Consider the following 25,981-nt stretch of genomic DNA (forward strand, 5'->3'; position numbering starts at 1 on the left):
TATTTTTAGATGCTACTTTAATGTGTAAGAAATTGTGAGGAAAAAGGAGACCATGAAACAATAGCAAGAATGAGACTGTGAGGGCTCTTTGTTTTTTATGTAAGCAATTTGTAATCCATGTGGTTCTTTGGAGGACAGATTATCAGTATGCATTCTACCCCCGGCCTTTCTTTTTGAGATGAGAAATCTGTGGTTTTAGAAACGAGCCACAAAAGAAAGGAGTGATGCCATAAACTGGGGTTAGATTTTGGTTGGGTTTCACTACTTGCTATCCTAGACTAGTTACCCATGTTCCCATGGACAAGTTACAAAACCCTTTCAACCTCACTTTCCTCTTCTGTATATAAAATAGTGCTAATATTATGTCCAGAATTGATCTAAGGATTAAATGAGACTATGTAAAGGCATTTAGTCCCATAACCCAGCTTCTAGAAGGCACTCAGGGAATGTTAGTTCTCTATCCATTTCTCCTATTTATCTTTCTGTATGTGGTGAATTAAAGGATGATATAAAATTATTTAAAAAGAACGAACTGTAAATATAAACACCAATAACATTTTTTATTCTCAAATATGGGTGCCAACCCAGGCCCTCTCCATCCCTTCTGCCAGTACCAGTTTTATTTATATTCATTTATTATCTTATTTTTATAGGCAAAGACTCAGAGAAGCATTCCAGGAGCAAGGCGATAGGCAAGATTTTTCTGGGAAAAAGGCAGAGTTTATGAGGGAGTCATTCAGCTGCAGTGGGTGTCTGTTTTAAAGATAACCATTTACTCTTGATCGCTTTTGGTTCAAGAAAGGAAGAACAGTCATCCATCCACGGAGATCTTTCAGTGGTGGGGGTAAACGTGAACAAAAGCAGGATCTCTCTTCTCGCGACCCCAGGACTTTCCAGCTCTTTCGCGAGTGTCCTGGGTCTGGACTCCATTTCCCAGAGTCCCTTAGTGCCCTAATGTATTCAGGGCTCAGAGTGCCTGTATGTGTGTGAGTGTGAGAGAATGTGCGCGTGTGTGCGTGTGTGTGTGTGTGCGTGCGCGCGTGTGTCTCCGAGTCCCTGGGAGAGTGGAGGCTCATTCACTGATTAGAGCCAGCGCTGAGAGGCAGCACTGCTCCTTCTCTCACACCAACCAAGTCTCTTGATCTGTACATGCAATCCCAGGCAGCTCGCGAACACAAACCCGGGGCCAGCCGCCTACTGCTGCTGCCGCCGCCGCCGCCGCCTCTGCCTCCGCCGGCTCTGCGCACCCGGGACTTTTCATGCACCACACTCACAGCCTCCTTCCCTCTGTGTCCTGAAAAGTGCGACCGTTCTCCCAAGGAATTTCCACGGCAAGTACGGAGACCAGAAAAGGGTGTGGATGCGTGTGCGTACACCCGAGGGGTGGGTGCGAGGGCGGCCGGCTGTCTCAGGAACCCGGCTAACTTTCCGGGTCGCTTTCCTAGGGATTCGGGCGGCTCCCCGGCGATAGGGGCAGGGGCTGGGACCTGGACTGGCGCGTCTCGGATCTTCGCGACGGTGCCTCCCGGCATCGGTGCCCTGCGCACTCAGTGCGCTGCCTCACTCAAACTTTCCGTCTTGAGTTTTCCTTAATGTGTTTTATTTGGGGGGTGCGAGGGGGAGGGACCAGGCGCGGGAATTGGACAGGCAGGGAGGGTGAGGGGGCAGGGGCAGTGAGGGAAGGGAGCAGGACTCTTTTTCTCCATCTTTTAATAAGCCACATTCCCACTTTGTTTGGGTCGAGCGCCGGAATGCCCTGTCGCCCGGCTTCCCCGTGGATCCCGCGGTGATTTCCGGCGGGGCCGGAGCCGGGTGGTACTCAGCGGGGTGCCCGAGGCGGCTGGCGGGATGGGAAAGGGGCGATCCGAATGAGAAAGGACCTCGACCGCCCCCACACAACACGCGGCCGGCCCGGGTGGGGTGCTCGGCGAGAGGCTGGAAGCCTGGGCCCCCCGGGGGCTCGGCTTACTTTCCTGGAGGGGGCGGGGGTGAAGGGCGTGGAGGAGGTGGGGGTGGGCTGGGGGGAGCCGCCGCGAGCAGCAAGGAGGCAGGTGCTGGCCCAGAGGTGGACCGCTCGAAACGCAGCCGGTAAACTCGCGCTCCGCCCGGCCCGCCGGCCTGGCCTCAGAGCAGCCCGACCCGTGGAGGCGGGGGGGTTGTCTCCGGGATTTCCCGGGCCGGGACTCTCTCCCAGCGGTTCCACCGAGCGGGGTGGGAGGACCGCGGCACAGACAGCAACGCGTGGCTCTTTTTGTAGTTTTATTTTTAATCTTAGACTTGCCTTAAACTGAGTAACAATTTCTCTTCCTCCGACTTGAGAACAAAACTTTTCAGCGAGCACGGCGGGCATTGCAGTCCTGCGGCCGCCACAGCCGCGCTCGTCAGCCGCGGCGGACCGACCTTGTCCGCGCGGAGCCTGGCCCGCCACCGCGCTCCCGAGCCTTCGGCCGCCCCCTCCCCAACCCCGGGCTTTTCAGGGCTCCGCCTGGGCGTTTCGCCTTTGTGCTTTGTAAGGGAAAACCTTTTCTTCCAGGGCACAACAAACTTGGGCGGAGAGCTTCCGTGTGGCCCCCCGGGCGAGGCCGCCCACGGTGGTGAGGCCATCTGAGGGGATGCCCGGTCTGTCCTCCGCTCCAGGAGCCCCTCCAAGAGCTAGAGACCCGGGTGGACCCCGGCCGACGGGAGCCCAGAAGTAGCCGGGGCTCGGGCTGCTCGGAGGCAGGGGAAGAGCTCTCGCTTCCCGATCAGAACGCGCTGTCTCGGGCCGGGCCGCGGCTCCAGCGGAGGGTCAGGGCCCGGGCCCCCAGCCGGGCGCGAGTGGCACCGGGCGCGGGTGTATGGGGCGGGGGCGCTCGGCGTGGGGCTCAGCTCTGCCCGGTGGGGCCGGGCCGGCAGTCTGGGGTTCCTGGCCTCCTGCCCCGGAGCAGCTCAGAAGGAAAACTCTCTGCCCACGATGCCCACCAGCCACGTCTCTCCTCTCGTCCTCCCCAACCAGACTCGGCTTGATGGGCAAAGGGGAAAGAAAGGAAAAATAAAGAGGAAAAAAGGGGCGGGCCGGGAGGAAGCTGCGGGTCAGGCTGGAGGGAGCAGACTGGGCAGGGGTGCCGGCCTCCTCCTCTGCCCGCCTCAGGGGTTCTTCCCGCAAATGGAAAATGAGCCGAGGAGGGAAAGGCAGGAAGAGCGTCGAGGAAGAGCGACGAGGGCGTCTTCGGTGCCGATCCCTCCCGGCCCGCGGAAACCCGGCAAAAGTGGCGTTGAGTTCGCTCGCGGCAGTCCGGGACGAGCGGGGAAAGGCCGAGGACAGGGCGGCGCCGCGCCGCCGGTGACAGAAGGTGTCGGGGCCGTGCACTGAGCGAGCGGGGACACACACCTGTTCTGCGAATCGCGTCGTGTGCGGCGGCCGAGCGGCCGCGGCGCGAGAGGCGGAGCCCTCCCTCCCGTACCCCAGGCCCGCTGTCCGGGAACCGGGAGGGCCCGGCTGCCCCCGCGCCGGCTCGCCTAGGCAGGAGCCCCGCAGTCCAGGAGCCCGGGGGCTGCCCTGCGAAGCGGTGGCGTGCGGCGCCGGGACCCGGCTGACCCGCGGGGCGGGGCTGTTCAGGGGGCGAGGTCCTTGCACTCTGATGGAAGGTAGTCTCCTCCGAGCTGCAGCCCCGCAGGTCAGACCCAGCCGCGCACCAGGGCCCATCGCATTTAGCGGTTCTTCCCCGGCCGGAGCCCTGGTTCCCCAAAGTTACAAACATGTTTCGTGCGGAGGTTGTTGGGATCTAAAGTATTCTTTGTGCAAAGGCAACCGAGAGGTCAGGCCGAGGACTGGTGGGCTCGGCTCTGCGTCGGCCCTAAGTTTATGTAGGTTTCGCCTTTACTTCTTCCTTTTCCCTAAATGAGTTGGGTTTTCCCGGTGAAGATGTAGCGACCGAACTGTGCACCCGCGGCCCCGCGGGCCCGCACTCTCGGACTGGCCAGATGGTCACCCGCCGGCCAAGTCCGACCTGAGTCGGGATCCAAATCTGGGACGGATACCCAGCCACGTCTGAACCGCAGGCGTTGGCCCCAGCCGTGGAACCAGGTTAGCCTTCTGCTTCCTGAGCTCATGCAGATGGCGGTAAAATTTCTGCAAGAGCGGTGTTTCCAAATACCCCCCGGGCATTTAGTGTGCGGGAATTCTCTTCCAGCGAAGCAGTCTGTGAACTTAAAAAAAAAAAAACTTTCCTGAGTTCTTAACAACCCCCCACTACCCTGGCCCCATTTCCCATTGTTCTTTGCTTTTTAAGTTGCCTGTTAATTTTTTAAAAGTTTATTTATGCAAAGGGAAAATATCGTTTAATTTGTTCTATTATTTTAATTCTTGGCTTTTGGAAATGGTTCAGACCACAAAAATGTCACCTGTTGTAATAAGCAGAGGAGGGTTGTGTGTGCGATTTAATTACCGGCAGAGTCGTAGTTTGGTGGGCGTTCAGAGCTCGGGCTCCGGGAAAGAGGCTTTTGCAGCTTTCTTTGTGGCAGTCATTTACAAGTGGGTTTGGCTCCGGGCTGCAGCAGGAGCAGCAGCAGCGGAGCTTCCTTCTACGCCGATCCAGGGCGCGGGTCAGGAAGCCCAGACCCTGGACAGGGATGGTCAGAGGCTGGGGTGGGAGATTGCCCGCTCTCTGAGACTTTCTCTCTGGCTTTCGGTTTTTCAACGCGAAAGTGGCTAGTTCGCGCGGGAGAGCGAGGAGCGCTGCGCATCAGCCCAGTTTCAGACATCTTCACATTCCAAACGTCACCTTCTTCGTTTCATTTGTCTTGGTTCTGGCATGTTTAACAACGCAGTTAGTAATCTCACTAATTATTCAGTTAGCTGGCGTTTTGTAATCACTTTAAACCAGGGTCGGATGTGTGATTTAACAAACTGCCACACAGACACTCCTAAACCAAAACCATCACGTCAAGGATTTGAGATTTTTAAAACTCAATATTTGTTGGTCCCTCAGTCCAACCTCACTGCCTGCTAGACAATTTATTTAGCTTCGTGAATTGATCCCTCCTCCTTGTTTAGTTAATTCAACAAAGACTTTTTGCAATCTGTTTGGAGTTTGTCTGATGCCGTGGAAAAGTAGCTGATGATTTATTTGGTTGCTTTTCGATTTCTGTCTTCAGCCCTTCTTTCTCCTCCTTTCAGCAGGGATGTCAGCTGTTATTACTTCCTATTGATCCCTTTGCAAAGTGAGAAGTGAACTAAAATTAATGTCAATTCCACTGCTCGGATCAATAGCTGGAGTTATTTTAATCTGGATTTGCACGAAGTGCTAAATTAAAAAAAATCAGCATAGAGGCAGAAAAGTAACAGTTACTTACTTTCCCTTTGCCTGGCTCTTTACAGTCCCCCAAATGCTCCATCAAGCTGATTATCTTACAATCCATATTTTTTTAATTAAGAGGGTCAGTTAGTTTTCTTATTTGGGGTTCTGTGTTTAAACCCATGACATTTTGACATTGGGAGTGTATTAACTATAGATTTTCATAATGACTGTGGTCTGCTGAAGCCTCATCTATACAAGTTGTTAATGTGAAGAGGGGGGGAAGAAAGAAAAAGGAAAAGAAAACCGGCACCCCCCCTTCCCCCACAGAGACCAACACCCACACAGTAGAGTAAAAGAGATGTGGCCTGGGAAAATATTGTTGATTTATTTTCAGTATAATGAAGTTTCAAATGAATAACCAGGTTTGAGTGATTCACCGTGTTCTGTTGGAGTGTCCGGTGCTGTCGCCAGATTACTAATTTATGAAACTCATTTAACATAATGAGGTGATCCAGGAAGTAAAAATAGAAGGGCGAATCCTCTGGGTGATGGTTATTTTTGGGGAAAAAAATCCCACCCCTCACCCCTAGTGTATTATGTTTGCCCTTTTCTCCAGCTTGCCTCATGTAGTATTGCCTGTGTGACAGACAAGTAGTTCGTTATTTCTTTTGTGAGGAGCTGCTTAGAACCCTTGGAACAGCCCTGGACCCACTTTCAGAGCATCCATGTTGTATGACCATTAATCTGACTTGAAAACAGCCAAGAACAGTATTCCCAGACTTGTCAGGCTAACTGGCTGTCCTTGGCAGATCATTCCCTGCACTGCTATAACTTGACAGGAAAGTTATTTAAAATTTGGAAGAGAGAAAAATCCGTTAATGTGAGATACATAATCTGGTAATTTAGCAATGATGTCTATAAGGAAAGATGCCAAATGAGGAAGCAGTCTGATGGTGTGCACTCATCTTCCCAATTAATAACAGTCATTGACACGTCTGCTACAGGATGGGAGAAGGAAATACTCTCTATGCACTGCATTAAGCCGGGAGGATTCATCTAGTGCTTAGCTGAGATCTCTCTGTTTGAGGGAATAGCAAAGATACTCCTTTATCTAGATGGTTTTTTTTTTTTTTTTTAAGGAAGGGGACAAATTTTATTTGAGACATGATTGTTAGTTTAGAGGTTATAATTTGTAACAGATGGTGCTTTTTGGTTACACTTTGAGTTTCATTAAGTTTTTATTTAGAGTATATTTCTGAAGCTAATAAGTCCTAGTGTTCATCTTATGTTATCCTGACTCATCTACAGCCCTTCTCACACCCTTACTCAAAATAAATTTTGCAACAGGATCAGTGTCTATGAAAATGTACAACCTAAATTTAAAAGGGAAATTGAAGGAGGTCTTTCTGAACTCCAGTTTGTTCCAGGGGCCTTCAGCGGACATCAACTCTGACTGGGCCAATAAGCAGAGGAAAATAAGTCAGAAATTTTGTTAACATTTTGCTCTAAATGTTAATGGCAAATTCAAGGCAGTTTACAAATCTACTTAAGAGTGAGTGCATTAGTAACTAAAATTACCAATCCGTTCTTTGCTGCCCCTGGAAGACAGACGTTTCCCCGCAACATATGCCAAAGGCACCCATTATGTTTTTAAATATTGTCAGAGATGGCAGGCGCTTTATTGATGAAGGTTTTGTTCCTTCTCAGAAAAGCGAAAGCCTATGTGATTAAAGAGGGGTGTGGATCAAAAATAATGCTGCTGTTGTTTCTTCACATAGTACTTCTTTCTGGAAAGAGACTTAGATGATACATGAAGATGTGTGTTTATGTATGTGCCAATATGTGTGATTTATCCACACATACAATTTGTACCAACTAACATGTGGAGATATTCATGGTTTAAATGTGCTTGATTTAGGGGTTTTTCAGTCTCCGAGCATTGTTAGGGAAGATGAGAGGATGCAAATGTAGAGGGGTCTTATAGTAGAACCTGGCCTCTGTTTGAACATCAGGCCTGTCATGAGTGGTGTATGCAGGTGCAGGCCCTTTAAAATAGAGACCCCACCTCATCTACTGGGTGGCTTGGCCTTCCAAAGCTCATTTGCTCAGGGAATATTGTATTTGGAGGTTTTATGATTTTTTTTTCCTTTGCTGGGCTCAGGCGCATTTCACCCGGAACGTGTAGGGACCAAAGTCAGCTACGCGTACATCACAGTAAGTTGTCTATTGATTTTCCTGAATGAAAATGGTCTGATGCTGCTGCCCACTGGCTCCTAAAGCCTGTGGTGTCTCATGCCCGAGCATCTGTAAGCCAGAAGGATGGTGTTTCAATCACTTGGGGTTTCCCTTGTCTTTCCTCCCCCTGACCTTCCTCCCCCCTTTTTTTTCCTCTTTGCTGTTTCCACAGGTCTTAAAAGGGGACGATGCCCCAGTAATACTCCCTGCCCTGCTCCCAGGTGCCACTCCCTCCCAGGGAAGACTGCTTCTTGTGTGACGCGGGCCATAGAGAGAGACTCCGATGGACTTACACCGGGCAGCCTTCAAGATGGAGAACTCATCCTACCTCCCCAACCCGCTGGCATCCCCAGCCCTGATGGTCCTGGCGTCCACGGCTGAGGCCAGCCGTGATGCATCCATCCCTTGTCAGCAGCCACGACCCTTCGGTGTACCTGTCTCAGTAGACAAGGACGTGCATATTCCGTTCACCAATGGTTCCTACACCTTTGCCTCTATGTACCATCGGCAAGGTGGGGTACCAGGGACTTTTGCCAATCGCGATTTTCCCCCTTCGTTGCTACATCTCCACCCGCAGTTTGCTCCCCCAAATCTAGATTGCACCCCAATCAGTATGCTGAATCACAGCGGAGTGGGGGCTTTCCGTCCCTTTGCTTCCACTGAGGACCGGGAGAGTTATCAGTCAGCCTTCACGCCCGCCAAGCGACTTAAAAACTGCCATGACACAGAGTCTCCCCACTTGCGCTTCTCAGATGCAGATGGCAAGGAATATGACTTTGGGACACAGCTGCCATCTAGCTCCCCCGGTTCACTTAAGGTTGACGACACTGGGAAGAAGATTTTTGCTGTCTCTGGCCTCATTTCAGATCGGGAAGCCTCATCTAGCCCAGAAGATCGGAATGACAGATGTAAGTACCTTGGTGCAGCCCTCCCCTAACCCCAGTAGGCCCTGCCTTACAGTAGTATTCAACAGGTCGGTGGCATTTTTCATGCTCCTCGTAATGGGAAGGGCTGACTCTCCCATTCAGGAGCTGTGGAGTGCTGACATTTACTTGTGTCTTGTCAATGAGCATTGATAGTTCTTGTAGGAAACGTTTTTCTGAAGGTAGCTGGAGGCATGCTGGCCTGCACTGCCCTTCCTTCCGGGGCACGAGTGGCTTATTCTCTGGGGACTCTGGAGTGGAGGGGGGTGCCGTACATATACCGGAGTGAATGTCATTTCATTAGTAAGCATAGGTTCCTAGGGAATTTGTGTGTTGGAGGCGGGCCGCTGAAGACACCCGTCCATCCCTCTTCCCTTTGCTCTCCTCATTATGTTTCTCTGACCTCGGTATTATTTTTTAGCTTTTCCATTGTACCACATCTAGCAGACTCCACGTGATTTTATTTTCACAACTCTCAGCCCTTGTCCAAATCAGGCTATTTTTCAGAGAAGGACAAAGGTGTCGTCAATCACCATAAAGCATTTCAAACAGCTGTGTTTTCCTTGCAATCGTGAGGCTAGAAAGCCAAGTTCTCTTGGGATTTAACAGGTTTGCTGGGTGCTTATCCTGGGGCTCCCTTGTAGAACTAGACAGGTTGGTCTATGTGACTGCTGTTTTTGTTTTTTTTTTTTTTCCTTTTGTTGATGCTCACAACTGTTACCAATTTCTGCTTAAGAAACAGCTCTGTCATATTCTCCAAGGGCCTTGATGGGCTCTGGCTACACTCACTAATAGTTGGGGCTAAACCTTTGCTTGGAACTTGTAGACTAGGAATGTTGAACCCTGCCATCCTCACCTCTCATGTAATCAGAAAATAATTGTGTTTTGAAGCTTTTGGACTATGGGTAGACCCCCACAGGGCAGTTTTCTTCAAGCCTGGTGAGAATTTATGAACTGGGGATGTTTTTTTCCAACCAACCCTTTGTTCTAAGATTTGCTCCATTTTATTTTCTTAAGAAAACTACATTTGAGGTTTGCTTTCCCTCTTCTCGGTTTTTTGTGCTCCCCAGTCCTCTCTATAGCCACCATCACGAATGCCATTTTTTTCTCTTCTCTTTATGACGCCGAGGAGAGTAATAGAGACGTTGCTGCTCTCTCCCCTGTCGGCACTGCTTCCTCAGGCTGTCTCCTTGAATTAGGCACTGTGTTAACTTTCCTGCGCTAAAAGGCATCTGCCTAAACCCAGCGTACCTTTTCAATAAAAGTCATCATAAAATCAACCTGCCTTGTAAATCCATCGCTCTTTGGTTTTGAAATATGTTGCGAGTGTGTCTTTTATGTCAGCGTCTGTAAGCCTGAGACCTCCCCACTTCAGGGAGAAGGCTGTATCTGACAGCACAACTGCCTGTATTCTGTCTTTTGCTTTAGCTCCTATTCCCCCTTTCCCCCTTTCTGTACAGCTGACGTGTGTGTGTGCGTGTGTGCGTGCGTGCTCGCAATGATCCTGCTTTGGGCATATACTCGCTGAATGCCGTTGTGTCTGTCTGTTTCAGTTTAGTTGAGTTTTCATTTGTCAATGTGCAAGTGATCAAGGCGAGCTTTAACCTGACCTCTGGCCAAAACTGCCCTGGTTTCGGGTGTGACCAAGTCTGCTCCTTTTTTTCTCCAAACACAAGTTGAAAATGAAACCCTCTCAAAACTAACATGCCACAAAGTAACACCTGGAGATCAAGAAACCTTTCTTCTCTCCTAACAAATCCAGCTTGTCTCCATTTTTCCATTTTTTAGCCCAAACCTGTATCAGACCCCCAGAGTAGGAGGAAGCTTGTTAGTCGAGTCAGAACTCACAGACGCGGATATCCATTCCCCTCCGAGTGTCAAAGCCATAACTCTTCTGTTTGCCTGGTTCGCCTCGTGTGGGGGTGTCATCCCCCATGGAGATGGATCCCTCAGACAGGAATACGCCTGGGTGGAGAAAAATTAAATGAGTCTGTCTCCCAAAGTGAAATGGAATTCTGACCTTGAAATTAATGAGATTCTGATCAGAAGGGTGGGGAAACTTCTTTATTTCAAATTGTAGTGTTGTATAAATTTGAGCCCTTCCCCCTTTTGTTTAAAACATCCTTCCTTTAGTGAGTATTTTGTGTTCTCTTTTTTCCTCTTAAACAAATGTTAGATCTATAGGCATGCCTGAGTGTAGAATGTCTGTCCACTCACATTATCTAGAGTTGCATTTGTGACTGATCTTAAATGAGAAATAAAGGCACAAAGTGCATGGGAGAGTGTTATCTTGTGATAACCCTGGATTTGTGTTCCTTTCTCTTTTCCTTCTCTTGGGTGGGGTAGCAACCATCACAAGGGTTGTCCTGGGGAACATTTGTGCTTCGGATTTTGAGTTTTGGAAGGCTGGGAAACATTTTTCTGTAGGGAAGGGTCGAAGAGGCACCGTGACCAAGTCTGCTGCAGCCTTCTTGCCTGCTGTCATATGCCGACGTGTGTCAGAATATTTATGGTCTGTTTTATGTAAATACATATTTAAGGGCCGTTAGAAGGCCTGATTATTCCCACTAGATGCCTTTCAGGTCCTCCCTACAGAACCGTTTTGAAATAAGTAATATTTCTCAGATAATCGAGTGACAGTATACAAGACTGCTTCCAAGGGGAGCGCTTGAGGGGCAGATGGGGCAGTAAGGGGGCGGGGGTGGGGAGGCAAGAAAAGAGAGGACAGAAAGTGTTCAAGAGCACAGTGATAGGATACTGTGGCTTTTTGCCCAGATTGCCAAAAATTAACCATGTATATTTTAGGTTTTGTAATTCTTAAAATTTAGAGCTAATCCTTGATATAGTTGACTGATTTTTCAGTTCTCTTCATATAAATAAAATTTTTTTCACAAACTGTAAGAGAAGCTATAATTAAATCCAACAGTAAATCTCCTAAACAAGCATGTAGCTTGAGGGTTTTGTTGAGGGGGCGGGGTGAGTACGGGTGTGTGTGTCCCTTAGAGTAGAAGTTTTATGACTGAGTTTTAGGTCAATGAAAAAATCAGTTTTACAATGGAAACACTGACAGTTTTTACTGTCGCAGCCACCCCCTGCTCACACACTGCATCCATATGCAGATATGTCCACATCTGAGAGCATTTGAAAGAAGGGCCTGCAGACATGGTGTAATGCTCACGTGTTCTTTCCTTCAATCTGGGTACTGATAGGAAGGATTTCTTTTGTGGTTAAATACCTGTTTTTGTAGAAAGCAACACAGCTCCTTGGGTAAAGTATTATCTCTCCTAATAGATGATTCCATTTTGCTGTTCATCTACCTGGCATCACAGGTGATTCCTGAGGTAGGTGTTGGGCTCTATGGAAAAAAGAAGGCTTTACTCAACAGGACTGACTTATTTCCCCTGGAAATAGAAGTATTTGATGAGAAGCCATTCGTGGAGGATGCATGATTCCCCAAGAAGGGGACTGAGGTAACTCCTGTTTATTGTCATTCCCTGAACCCAAGGCTCCTTGTCCATGTCCTGGGAAATGATGCGAAAATTTATGGACCAATTACAAATAGTCCACGTGTGTCTTATATACCAAGTGTCTACAGATATGTTTCCCAAGGCTTTTAAAATAAACATTTCCTCATTAAGGAAACTTTACAACAAAAGGGAAAATAGGTCTTCTTTGCTGCTTTGTACTAGAATCTATACATATATGACCCCCTGAGCACTCTGGCTCTTATCCTGTGCATTTCCTGATTGTTCTCTATAGGCCACTCCAGGGCCCAATGCCTGTGGGAGACCCAGTCTTTGGCCAGCCTGCCAGTCTATCCACTCAGCCCAAATTGGAATTGGCCAGGATGCATGTTCACCCTGAGGGCTGAGAGGGACAGGAACTGCCCTTGGGGAGCCATGATGGGCCCTGCCTTGTGGCTCACCTCAGAGGTGGGTACTGGGCACTGGCTTCAGGTGGCCTTCTTTCCTGACCCTTCCCTGTGGTCAGGGAGCCTGGATGCTCCCAGATGCAGTTTCCAGATGTTGTGCTTTGCTCTCATCTTTGATATATTTAAAAAGTCACTCAAATCTGAAAAGCGCCGAGAAGGAGATGGTATTTTGTACTCTGAGATGTGTCTTTCCAAAGGCACCTATCATTGAAAACCCTATGTTCTAAAAGAATCACGTCAACTGAACCCACATAGGCCCAGGGCAGCCTGAAAGGAGCTGGCTGGCTGCATCATTGGAGTGTTAGGGGGCTACATCCCAAGGGCTCTGGGACTGGGGTGGGTAGGGACCCTGCTCTGAGCTTTTAAGAGAATTGCTCTTGGTGGAGAGGATGTTTGGGGGCACTTCTCAGGTCACTGGGCTCAACTTCTGGATCGTTGCTGGAGCAGATGACCACTCTGAAAGGGCATGGACATCATCAGAGATGGGTCAGATGGTTCCCGCTGTGCTGACTGCCCAGACCTAGCCCAACTGTCGACTGTCGGCTCAGCTGCACCCGGCTTCTCCCGGAGTCCCTATTCCTTACCCATCTGGGGTGGGGGGAGGGGAGGGGCAAGAACTCCTGTGATGTGTGTGGTTGTTTCTGGTTGTTCGCTCCCAACACAGTCATGGAGACTCCTTTTCATGCTGCTGGGTTTAATTGTCTTGTTGGGATAAAGAAATGTTTGCACAGCTAAAGTGGGGCCGGGCTGGACGGGAGCAGTCCCTGATGGCTGCAGAGCCATCTGGCCTGGCTTGGCTTGGCTCGGCGCGCCGCTGGCCCGCCCGCCCGCCGGGCGGCTGGGCTCGCTCCCGCTCCCGCTCTCTTCCCCTGCCCTCGCTCCACGCCGCGCCGCTCTGGTCGGCGGCCGCCTCCTCGCACGGCCGGAATGCCTAATCACCATGGTGAGAAAACGGACACCGCAGCCGTCCTCCCTCCTCGCCTCGCGCCCTCCCTCCCATCAATTGTCATGCAGAAGTGATCCGGGCTGCCGTTTCCTCGCGGCCGCCAGCCAGCCCCTCGCCGCTCCCGGCAGAAGGGTGGCTGGTAATTGATCGTTTGGGGGGAGGGGGCGCGGAGAGGCGCGAGGCCGGCCCGGGGGAGGGAAGAAGGACCACAGAGTGGGCCCCGTTGGCTCACTTGAAAAGGACCCCCCTCCCCCAGCCTCCGTCACGGAGATGGCGTTCAAGTGGTTTCAGAAATGTTGGTGACCTCGCCGTCGCTCGGCCGGACTGCGGGAAAACTCCGGGAGCTGCCCCCGCGGGCCGGGTCCGGGGGCCGCGCCCCGGGGGCCGCCGGGTCCCCCACCCCCGCTCCGCCCTCCACGCCCAGCGCCTCCAGGTCGCGCTGAGAACCGAGCCCCAGGCGGGTTTCCCAAACGTCGTCCGAGCAGCAGAGAGATGGGGTCGGAGCGAGGGAGTGGGCGGGGGTGTAAACCTAGGAGGGGGCGCGACCACGCGGAGGTCCGGGTGATCCAGGACCCGGCGGGAGGTGCAGAGGGGTGGGTGGCGGAGTGAGGAGGCTAGGGGACACTGCGAGGGGAGGGGGCTGGGGGACGAGGCCAGGGGAGGCGGGAGCCGGGAGGATGGACGTGTGTGCACGCGCGCATCTGGACCTAGCGTTGCCCTCGGCACCCTAGGACTTGGGGTTTCTCACGTAGGTTCGAAATGTTTTCCGCGTTCGTCTTGCTTTTCAAGTCGGGGAATGTTTTCCCAAGTCCCGGGGTTCGTGAATCGCCAGGATGGCTGGTATTCGGGCGAGGCGAGTGGACTTAGCCTCTGACCGTACGAGGCTCGTAGCCAGCACAGCGGGGTTCGTTAATGTCGCGGCAATTTCTGGAACTCTTCCCACGGGAAGTTTTCCGGGGCTGCCTTCCGGTCAGCGGCCCCAGGTTGATTATTTGGTGGCCCTTTTTTGTTTGAAAACAAAAAACACACATTGTATCCAAATAACAAAAGTTGCTCTCCCTCCCCACCCCCTTTCCTCATTAGGCAGGGAAGAGGAAACTGAAAAATAGAATTATATTTTTATATTGGTTTTCCTTATATTTAACCCTTATTAACTTCACCCATCTGGTTAATAAATATTGGCACACGTTGAACTAGTTTTTGTAAATACTCAGAATTTGGACTGATAGTACATTTAGTCGAGTTATATTTTTATGATGGATTTTCATATTTTTAACTCTTTAACCACATCCATCTGGTCAATAAATATCAGAATACATTTTGGAAGGTACTCTTTATAAATACTTGAGACTCAGAGTGATGATACATTTTATTGTAAAACCCACAGGATTTCAACACCAAACTAACAATAATATTTGGAATCAAATCTTCCCTTCAGACAGTTGAGCTACATTCTCCAGTGCCATTTCACCCTCCCTAAAAAGAGATGCAGGAGAGGCTGGTTCCATCTCTGGGTGGGGAAGACCCCCTTAGGGAAGGAAATGGCAACCCACTCCAGTATTCTTGCCTGGGAAATCCCATGGATAGAGGAGCCTGGTGGGCTACGGTGCACTGGGTCGAGAAAGAGCTGGACATGACTAAGCAACTGAACAGCAACAACAGAGAGGGATGAGCTGCAGACCTCAGGATAACATTGCTATATAGCAGCTAAAATGCCTTAAATCCTTTTTTTTTTTTTAAATGTCATTTAATTTGTGGCATTTGTGGTTGAACAGAGTGTGATTTTATCCTTTGGAACCTCAAAGTATGTGCTCCAGGGTGGAAATTCCTAAATATCTCTTTCTTTGGGGCAAGGAGGAGAATTTTCTGCAAAAGAACTTTCACCTACTTAGTCACTTTGTTGTGCCTTTTCCAGGAAAAGATCCTGAACTGGGGCTATGAGTTTAGGCCTGGAGAAATGAGAGGCTGTGGTATAAATCAGTCAATCTAGTAGATGCTAAGTAAATAGGAATAATTCATACCCTTACAGCCTTACCCAATGGATCAGACTTTTCTATTATCTCAATCACATTTTACTGCTAGTGTTAAAAAAAATTTACACTAAATCAGTACCAATCACAGCAAAGGGTTCAGTGTTAGTTGAGTATTGAATAAATTGATGGCGGTGATTATAATCTGATTTCTAAAGTTTTCATCAATTTGTCACACTTCAGCCTTACTCTAGATAATATCCAGAAAACTGGGCTGTCCCACAGGTATAGTGGTTTGAGGAAAGGAAGAATTTATATGCCTTGAGATTTGATAAGGATAAAGGTAGGTAGGCAATTTTTCAAGACATATGTGCAATTACCTTTCTCAAATATAGATTTATTTTGTTGATTATTTTGGTTAAAAAAATCTTTCATAACTTAAAAAGTAGTTTAAAATTTGCTTTTCTCTCTTTACTCTAGAAACCTAAGATTAGAGTCTATCCCCTTCCCAAATGTTTTCCCACAGCATCACATCCCCTATCATGGAGTCCACAAATACAGATCTGCTTTGTGTGTATTTTAGGAAAAAAAAGTTTCTACCTGGATCCTGACTGGAGCTGGAAACAGACAAGTGATATGTGGGTTTTGTAAACACATATAACCATCTGGCAATTCAGACATTTCACCGTCAGTTTTCTCTGTGGAATGTGTTCTGATCGAAGATGACCTAGAGGAAATGAAAGCTGTGTTTTGGGTGGGGGAACGTGGCGCTGTGTCCAGTGCATTCTGTTCAGCAGACAAGGAGCTTTAGGAAAGTCTAGACCTGAATGTGTGAAGGAGGAACCTTTTGGTACAGTCTCATGAGAAATCAAGCCCAGTAAGCCTGAATGTGACTCACCAGATGAGGGTTGTCTTTTTCCACTGAAATTCATTTGTAGGCTGAGACTTATGGCTTTGCATCCATCTTAGAGCAGCAGACAGTCAGAAAGCTGTAGGGAGGGGGCAAGGGCCAGCCCTGGAGAGACCTTTGCTTTATCTTCAGGTATATGATTCCCATTTAGGTGCTAGCTAATCCTATACTGCTCTCACTTGATCTTGCTTTTCAGGGTTTGATTTAAACTGAATCAGAATGGCTTAGCATAATAAATACCTGTTAGAGGGATAAATGCTGTGTTTGCCCCTTTGAGCCTCAACTTGAAGCTGTTACAGATCAAAAGTAGGGACGCAATATAACATAGTGGCTATGAGTTCAGCCTCTGGAGTAAAATCATGACCCTTTAGCTTACTTGCTCTGTGACCCTAGGCAAATTATTTAACCTCTCTGGGCCTCAGTACTGTTATCTGTAAAGTGGGAATTACACAGCCTAAAAGGGTTGTTGTGAAGGACTGAATGAGATTAAGCAAACTAATAATGCTCAGAACAGTTCCTCACACATACTAAGTGTTCAATACATAATGACTATTATTATTTCAAGGACAATCTGGTGGTATAATCGTCCTTGTTAGAAGCACTGATGTAGTCAAACACAGGGTCATTAATGGCTAGCATGTATGTAGGATCCTTTCATGCACTCATGGCTTATGGTGCTGTGGAAAGAGGGGAGGGAGAGAGGCTCAGCTCTTTTCTGTGATAGCAGCTGCTTCACCTCTCTGCATTATTATCCATCCACCAGGATTAGCCCTGGTGGCCCTCTGACCCCTTTCTCCCTTCATTTTATTGAGAAACAAGGTAATATTACAGTTAAAGAAACTGAGTCTCTGAGCCAGGAAGGGACTTAACTAGGGCTAGATATCTAACCTAGTGGCCCAGGTTAGAAAATCCAAATCTCACCAGATTGTCTTATTCTAGAATTTTGTATTATCAGATATTATTTGAAATAGATGGGTCATTAGAATTTGTGTGTGCTAGAAATTTGGGCCATATATAATCAGATTTGCTATAATGGTATTTGACTAGTACTAGAATTCAAAGTCCCAGAGTTTCTAATATTTCCTCAGATTTTAAGTTATACAAGCACTTTCTCCCCCTCTCGCCTATGTGAGAGAAATCTGTGAACCTTCCCCCATCTGTGTGTGTCACAGTCCCACAGCATGATGGATTGTCTCTGCTTGGGGGAGGCTTAGGATGGGGCTTGAAGGGGCCTTGTAGGTCAGGAGAGAAATACAGCAGCAGGACTCAGCTGGGGGGGCTACTGGGGAGGGATTAGCAGGGGAAGGGGAGGGCAGAGTTGGGCGGGGACAGACCTCTTCCATAGTGTCTGTGTGCATTCTCCTAGGAGTAAAAGAAGGCTGTCCATTACCCTGAGCGCACAAATAAACTCAGTGTTTTTCTCTTTGTAGAAAGAAAGCCCCAGGGGACTTGGGAACACCAGAAGCTGACCGCCTGTCAGTGGGAGAGTTGGGAAGTAGGGGGATAGGAGTGAGAAAGACTGACCCTCTGCCTGAGGACCTTGGATTTGGGTCTGTTATCTGAATATAACAGCTCAAAGTTGAAAAGGCTTCTGTTCAAATACGTGTGTAGCAGAAATAGCCATTGGAGGCCAGTTGTCCGATACCTCAATCCCCATCAGTTCCTTCATGGCTCCGTTTAAGAGAAGGGGTTCTGGTCACTTTGAGGGCCATAATGTCTCCATAGATCATGGAGCACCCATTTTCCTCTCTCCCAGGCCCCAGTTCTTTCTACTCACAGACTTGGAGGCATATGGGAAGTAAGAAGGGAAATGTTGAATGTTAATGTTCAGTTTTTAAAGAAGGGGAGAAAAGTCTGGGATTTAGGCTCCAATGCCATAGTCATGGTTAGGAAGGAACTCGAGGAAAGGAAAGAGTTGGGTCTGAGAGGTAGATAGGGAGGCGAAGGCAGCAGTGCATGCGAGGGTAAGTAATCAGCAGGACCGCAGTTAGGGCCTAGGCTTTGGCTTCCTTCCTGAGCAGTAAAATGTAAAAAAAAAGCCTTAGAACAACAAAAGTCTGGACGCATGGGCTTCCTTCCTGACAGGCCAACCTGGTGGGGCTTCATTCAGCCTGAGCAGCAGTCAAGGCTGATTTACGGGTAAGAGGTCCAGACAGACATGTGTGCTTAACCCCTTCCTAGCTGTAGAGATGACTCCTTGTAAACGCTACCCTCCTCTCCCAGCTTCCCTTCATGGGGCGGGTAGCTCTTTATTGTTATTGTTTCTTTATTCGAAGAGAGTCCCTGCTGCTGAAGGACCCAAAATCATCTTCATGAAGAAGCTGGGTCTCTGAGAAACTGAATGACTTGAAAGAGATCTTACCATCCAGCTGGTACTGTGGCTTCTGGCAAGTGTAACTAACAGGCTCTCGGTGATGTTACATTGACTTTGGAATGTTGTGTCCTTCTTAGATCATGGGAAGTAGCTTCTGGAATCTCTATTGGGGTGATCTGTGAGTCTCTGTTCCACATCTGTAAAATACTGGTACTGCAGAAGGAAGGGTGCTGCTCATCGAGGGTGTTTTTAGGTGGCACTGTGGATAAAACTGAGGCTTCCAGGTGGCGCAGTGGTAAAAAAAAAAATCTGCCTGCCAATGCAGGAGATGCAAGAGATGCTGGTTTGATCCCGGGTCGGGAAGATCTCCCAGAGGAGGAAATGGCAACCAACTCCAGTGTTCTTGGCTGGAAAATTCCATGGACAGAAGAGTCTAATGGGCTACAGTTCATAGGGTTGCAAAGAGACAAGACTGAGCGCCTGAACACTCATGCATGTGGATAAACCTATGGCAGAGTACAGGAGGCATGGTTCAGTTTCCATCTGATAGTATGATATGTTCATTAGTTTATTTAATCATTCAGGTATTATTTTCTGAATACCTGTGTCCTTCCAGACACTGTGCTGGGTGCTGGTGATATGATGATGGGCAAGACAGATTAGAGTCCCTGCCTTATTGGAGCTGGAAGCTTAACAACCAATTGCAGGATGTCGTGAAAAGTACTCTAATAGAGGAAATGTAAAATGCCATGAGGTTAGAATCAGAAGCACCTAATCTTGTCTATGAGTCAGGGATAGTTTTCTAAAGGGAAACTATGGGATAAGCTGATATCTTAAGATCAGGGGGTCACTCAAAGAGGCTAGGTGTGACACTTTGGTTTTCTGGACAAAGTATGGCATCTGAGTGTGGAAGAAAGAGCTCCAGAGCTGCCAAGCATTACTCATAATGGTGAGTGTGTGTGTGTATGTTAGTCGCTCAGTTATGTCCAACTCTTTGCAACCCCATGGACTATAACCTGCCAGGCTCCTCTGTTCATGGAATTCTCCAGGCAAGAAAGCCCCATGATGGTGAGTAAGAATAGGATTTCTCTCTGCCAGGGCCTCAGAGCTGACTTTGGATCTCTATTATATTTCATCCTATAGCCAGGCATTCTTGAGACTGTCTGTCTGGTGCTTATATGGTTCTGAGGCTCAGCATCATGTAGGATCTTTCTTGTAAAGTAGCTTTCTAAAGATCAATCACTAGCAAATACTTTCTGATGACATATATCTTAAGAACCATGAGCACCCACAACCATGCTTGGGATGGAGCAGCCACTTGGGAAATATTTGCCAAATGCAGGACAACCTTGACCCTAATGGTGTTTAGGGGGTAGGTCAAGGGCCCTAAGTTTTATCCTAGAGTTCCTGTTCGACTCTATACTTGCCTTGCCTGAAGACTTGATGGGTCTCAAGATCCTGAGTACTCCTGGCCGTTAAACTAAGCCACATAGCACCCAGGATTCTTGGCAGGATTTCTTGGCAAAGTTTCCTGTAGGAGGTGCATTGCACAGACTTGACTTTCATGACGGAGGTTAGGAGTATAGTGCCAAGACTATTGAAGGAAAGAAAGAAGGCGAAACCAACCGTTGTCCTTGCCTGGCACGCGTAGGCATACTAACATCAGTTCCTTTCAACCGGGGCCGCGGGACTCTGCTGTCTCTGCTGTGGTTTTCTTTCCCCCAAAGCCTCTTATCACCATCGTGGTCTATATCCACAGCATTTCCTGAGCTCTGTATGTAGAGCCTTGTGCTCCGCGCTGTTTGCAAGGGAGTCAAAGAATCAGGAGATGATACTTCCTCTTTTTGAGGGCCTTATGGTTAAGGTGCGTAGTTAACATGTACATGGGAGGAAATAAACGATAATGTAAAATAACAGACAGATAAGGCTCTGGGATCTCAAGAGAAGGAGTAATTCCCAAGGCTGCTTTCTTAAAATGGGATCTAAGGACCACCTGCGTCCTGATCACTTGCCAGTGTGAAGGAGGAGTGGGTGGCCTGGCGTTGGGGTGGTGGTGAATGCGATTTACAATGCAGATTCCTAGGGCCCACACCAGACCTGCCAATCAGAATCACAGGGACTATGCCCTGGAAATCTGCATATTGAACAAGTAGGTGATTTGCCTTAAAGTTTATGAACCCCTCTTCCAGGGTGAGAATACTCAGAGGGAAGCTTTGGCAGAGGAGTGTGACTTTGGAGGAAGGGGAATCAAAGCTAGGCAGTGGGGAGGGAACAAACGCAGGGGGCCAGAGGTGGTAAGGGTGAAGACCCGGGGTCTGCCCACAGTGGTACCTTCTCCAGTCGCCTGTTGTGGATGAAATCTGGCCAGCTGCCTCCGGGTACCCCCTTTGCCTTCGCTCCTCCTATGGTTGTTTCCCTTTTCCTCCTTTATTGGCGATCAGCTAACGGTATGGGCGCAGACCTCCCCTTTCTTGGGCGGCATTGTAATTATGAGGCAGCCCAGCGGAGGGGTTGGCGGTGCTTAGCCAGATGTGAGGGAGGCCGGTGTGCACTTCAGTGCTCCTTGGGTTCCAGCCAGCTCATCTTCCACTGCTGTTATACTGCTGAGAATGGGCTGGAGAGTATTTTTTTGCCAGCCTTCTATCTCCTCTCCCCCAACCCCGAGGCTTATTTCTTATGCTGAAATGCTCGTTTGTAAGTTTGTAAGGAAATAAGGGTGAGAGGAATTTCGCAGTGGCAGCATTGGTGATCAGTACCTGCAGGCTGGCTCTGTGCTTCAAGCTTTAACCCTTCTGGGGGCAGCTGCCAGTGGGCAGGAGGTTAAATGAGCTAGACATAGGGGCCTGGTTCAATGTTTAGGTGGCTGCAGACACCTGTACGCTAGTGGTTGCTCTCGGCCCTGCGAATGGGCTTGGGGTGGTGTTCTTTTCCAACATACTCCGTCCTTCTTAAGCATTCATCACTTTGTATTGTAATTATTTGCTTAATTGTCCTGCCTCCGAGGATTCCTGTCCATCTCCTTGTGTGATTCTATCCACTATTTCTCCTCGTGTAGCACCTGGCTTAATAAATATTTGTTGTGAGAGTAAGTGAACCCTGGATCTCTGTTTTCTGGGCCCAGTTATGCTGAGCATTACCATCTGGCTCTATGCATTGACAGTCTGAAGAACCACACAGGATCCACCGAAGGCTGAGCACCTCGTGGCTCATTTTCAAGTGGGAGGTGATGACAAGCAATAGAGGCATTGGGAACAGCTCAGCAGTAGGACAGGATCACAGAGCCAGATTCTCTGTCTTGTCATTTACTAGTGTTTGACCTTGGGTAAGTTGCTTCATTTCTCTGGGCTCCAGCTCCTATATATTATATACCATGAGAGGTGACAGACAATCCTTGCCCTACTGTAAGTGTGTGGGCAAGCTAAGTCGCTCAGTCATGTCCGACTCTTTGCGACCCCGTGGACTGTAGCCCATCAGGCTCCTCTGTCCGTGGGATTCGCTAGGCAGGGATACTGAAGTGGGTTGCCATTTCCTTCTCCAGGGGATCTTCCCGACCCAGGGATCGAACCTGCATCTCTTGCATCTTGAATCAGAGAAGATAATACAGATGTGTTTTGGTTTTCTAAAAGTAACCATATAAATGACATACAATGTATTATGGATATATATATATACACACATATGTGTGTGTGTGTGTATATATATATATAATATATACCTCTTCCCCTTCCAAGAACATCTGTCTAAAGAGAAGACTGGCCATAGGAAACCAAAGTATCAATAATCTATGAAGTACCTGAGTGTTCGGCCTGGAGGGAGCCCTTTGACACACTGTTCCTTGAAGTTGGCTCCAGAATAGGCTGCACTCCCTGACACTGGCTACAGCTGTTTATTTTCCTAGGAGGTTTGGGACAAAAGTTGTGTAGACGTTTTGCGAACGTAGGTTGGCAGGCCCCTTTCTGTCACAGATCTGTGACAGCTCCACTGAAATTTTATCTTGCCAGATTGCCACTGAAAGGAATGTGCCTTCTGCCTTTCTTCTCAACAAAATTCAAAGTGCCTTTATTTTTTGGTTTCCAGGGCCAGTGAGTCTGTTCCTGCTTCCTGGAGGGAAATGTTTTGGCTCAGAGGCATAATGCCCTGGCCTAAGGAATGATGGGCAGAATCAAATTGAAGAGGGCTTTGCCCTGGAGACCTTTCCTAGGCTGCGAGAACAGCCCTGTTCTCCAGGCGTTCTCCAGGCGAGCAGGACAAGATGAAGAGGCCCCTGTCAGATTGGAAGGATTTGGAAGGGCTTGCCCTTAAGGGAGAGCTTTAGAAGTCAGAGCTGGGCCAGGAGGATTGGAAAGAGCAAGCATTTGAAAAAGGCTTTACTTGTGCGGTAAACTTCATTGTGTGATTATTTAATAGACTATTAACAAGCAGATTCATTAACAAGATCTTAATTAACAAGTTCCAGGGTTATTCCTCCAAACTCCCAAGGGAACTGTTCTCCTTCTATTTAGTCCCAGAGACTTCCTATCCTCCTTAAACTAACCGTACCAGATGCGTTTAAATTCAGTCTTTTTATTGCGAGTGGAATGACTGCGGGCCCAGACAGGCACAGAGGCTGCTCCTAATAAGAATAATAACACTTTTGGAGCGCTTTCTAGGTGTCAGGCCCAACTCTGAGTGCTTTACAGGCAATTGTTTATTTAATCCTAATAAAATCCCTATGGGATGGATATTGTTATTTCCATTTTACAGATGAGGAAACTGAGGCCCAGTGTTTAAGCAATATATTCATTGTCACAACAGCAAGAAATAGCAGAGATGAGATTCACATCCAGGCAGTCAGGCTCCAGAGCCGATGAGAAGGAGGATAAACCCCAGGAGAGGGAGGTCTGTGGGTTAGATTTGTGAGGGAATAAGAATCCTTGAATCCTGCTCACCCATGCGGGACAGTTCTCAGCACCACACCTACATCTGTCAGGCTGGGTCCTTACTCAAAGTCTCCTGTAGTGAACAGCCCTTAGGCACCATCTGCTCGGCCCTTCACAAGCCTTTGTCACTGTGTCTACCCTGTGAGTTCTGTGAAGTGGTGACTGTGTCATCTCTGTTGTCAGTGCCGAGTGTGTTGCCTGGAATGTACTAGTTATGGTTCAAACCAAAACAAAAACCAGTGTGTCCAATGTTCCGCTTGATGGGAAGGGGAAGATGTTTCAGCATCTGCTGAGTCCTGGTGCTTCTTGCAGTGTAGGCCCTGCTTTGGGGATACTCTGCACTTTACAGATACCACAATTCAGAAGAGCCAGCTCCTGAGACAGGACAGTGACATCTCACCCTTTTGTGCCTCGGTTTCCTCAGGGTAAAGTGGAATTGGCACTGTATCAGTCCCCTTTTAAAGACGCTTACTCCTTGGAAGAAAAACTGACGAACCGAGATAGTGTATTAAAAAGCTGAGACATCACTTTGCTGACAAAAATCTGTATAGTCAAGGCTATGGTTTTTCCAGTAGTCATGTACGGATGTAAGAGTTGGACCATAAAGAAGGCTGAGCACTGAAGAATTGATGCTCTTGAACTGTGGAGTTGGAGAAGACTCTTGAGAGTCCCTTGGACTGCAAGAAGATCCAACCAGTCCATCCTAAAGGAGATCAGTCCTGGGAGTTCATTGGAAGGACTGATATTGAAGCTGAAGGCAGAAGGAGAAGAGGGCAGCAGAGGATGAAATGGTTAGATAACATCACCGACTCAATGGACATGAATTTGAACAAACTCCAGGAGATAGTGGAAGACAGAGGAGCCCGGTGTGCTGTAGTTCATAGCATCACAAAGAGTCGGACACAACTTATCACTGAACAACAGCATCAATCCCCGAGGGTTATTATAAGGGTTAAATGAGTTCATATAAAATATAAATCAAGTCCTAAGACAGGGCCTGGCGAAAACTAAGCCTTTAATACATGTTAGCTAGAATCACTGTTACCAGGGCTTGAGCACAGATGTGGAGTCTCTTGAATCAGGCTCTTTCCCTCCACCCCACACCCTCAACCTCTGCTTTTGGTAACATTACAGGGATACTGATTCTGGTGAGCCTTGATCTCTTATGGGTTTGTACAGATTGTGACAGGTCTTTCTATAGCCGAAAGAAATTCCTGATTGATATTCCTGGTACCCACAATGTTGTCCCTCCTTGACTCCACTTAAATGGGGTTGGGGTGAGGAGGGCTCGAAATCACCTGATGATGATTCCCCTTTTTAACTACCCTCAAAGGCTTAGGGTGGAAATAACTAGAACTCCTACCCAGGAAAGGACAGTGAGCCATCAGGACTTTCTTTTGGGATCAAAGGTTTGGTTACTGTTGTGTTGTTTGTTTTTTAATTTTTGGCTGTGCAGGATCTTATTGCTGTATGTGGGCTTTCTCCAGTTGCAGCCAGCAGGGGCTCCTCTCTAGTCAAAGTGTACGGATTTCTCATTATGATGGCATCTCTTGTTGCAGAGCAGAGGTGCTAGAGTTTCAGTAATTGTGGCACACGGGCTTAGTTGCCCCATGGCATGTGGGGTTTTCCCAGACCAGAGATCAAACCGGTGTCCCCTGCATTGCAGTGTGGATTCTTGACCAGTGGACCTCCAGGGAATCCCTGGTTAGTCTTGTTCTTGGCCTCTGCCCTGCCAGTCACTGAGATAGCGAGCCTCTGGGCTCTTTGCCAGCTATATTGGGGAGAGGAGAAGGGAGTGGCAGAATGCCTAGAATCATTGGGAAATTTGAGCTAGGAAGGAACTATTGCAGGTTGCTTGATTTATTTTATTGTCTAATTACTTACATGAAGCTTAAGACTGATTGATTTCCCTTTGGTGTGCTAAGTCTCTTCAGTGTGTCCGACTCTTTACAACCCAATGGACTATAGCCTGCCAAGCTCCTCTGTCCATGAGATTCTCCAGGCAAGAATACTGGAGTGGGTTGCCACACCTTCCTCCAGGGGATCTTCCCGACCGAGGGCTCGAACCTGCATCTCTATGTCTCCTGCATTGGCAAGTGGGTTCTTTAGCATTAGTGCCGCGTGGGAAGCCCAATTTCCCCTTTATCCTAAGGAAAAAATATTCCTTTATTTACTATCCAGATTTTCATCCCATTTGTAGTGTACAAATATCCTCTCTTCAATCTCAACTGGAAGACTTGAAGACTTCTGAAAGCCCCATTCTCACCGCTGGCCACTTTTGCTCCCACTTCAGTCTCCACCATCATCTGTAGTTAAGGATATATTGATGCTCATAAACCCCCAAACTGGCCTCCCTCTTCCCAACTTAGCATCTTTGTGTTCTTTCTAAGTAGCTTGGCCACAATATCACTTTCTTAGCAGCATTCTAACTTCTAAGAAGCTTAATAGGCAAGGAGATTGTGGGGTCTTTGACTTTCTCTGAGCCTCAGCCCTAAGTGGTTTATTCTATTAAGCTGATTCCTGATGGTGCATAGGGCTTTGCTGGATAAGAAGT

General features: G+C 48.3%; 1 protein-coding gene across 15 annotated transcripts in view; it reads left to right on the forward strand.

Moving 5' to 3' along the window:
* The first annotated feature begins 1,074 nt into the window (after positions 1-1,074).
* RNF220 (ring finger protein 220) overlaps positions 1,075-25,981 on the forward strand; it is a 269,444-nt gene continuing 244,537 nt past the window's right edge. For 13 of the 15 annotated variants that reach the window (XM_060402964.1, XM_027969098.2, XM_060402976.1 and 10 more), the window contains exons 1-2: positions 1,075-1,335; positions 7,687-8,422. In XM_060402964.1, the coding sequence (XP_060258947.1) occupies positions 7,798-8,422 (625 nt within the window). In that variant the 5' untranslated portion in view covers positions 1,075-1,335; positions 7,687-7,797. The remainder of the gene's footprint in view (positions 1,336-7,686; positions 8,423-25,981) is intronic. The other 2 variants (XM_060403179.1, XM_060403282.1) reach the window with 1 other exon arrangement.

The sequence above is a fragment of the Ovis aries genome, chromosome 1 (genome assembly GCF_016772045.2).
Source record: "Ovis aries strain OAR_USU_Benz2616 breed Rambouillet chromosome 1, ARS-UI_Ramb_v3.0, whole genome shotgun sequence".
NCBI classification, from domain to species: domain Eukaryota; kingdom Metazoa; phylum Chordata; class Mammalia; order Artiodactyla; family Bovidae; genus Ovis; species Ovis aries.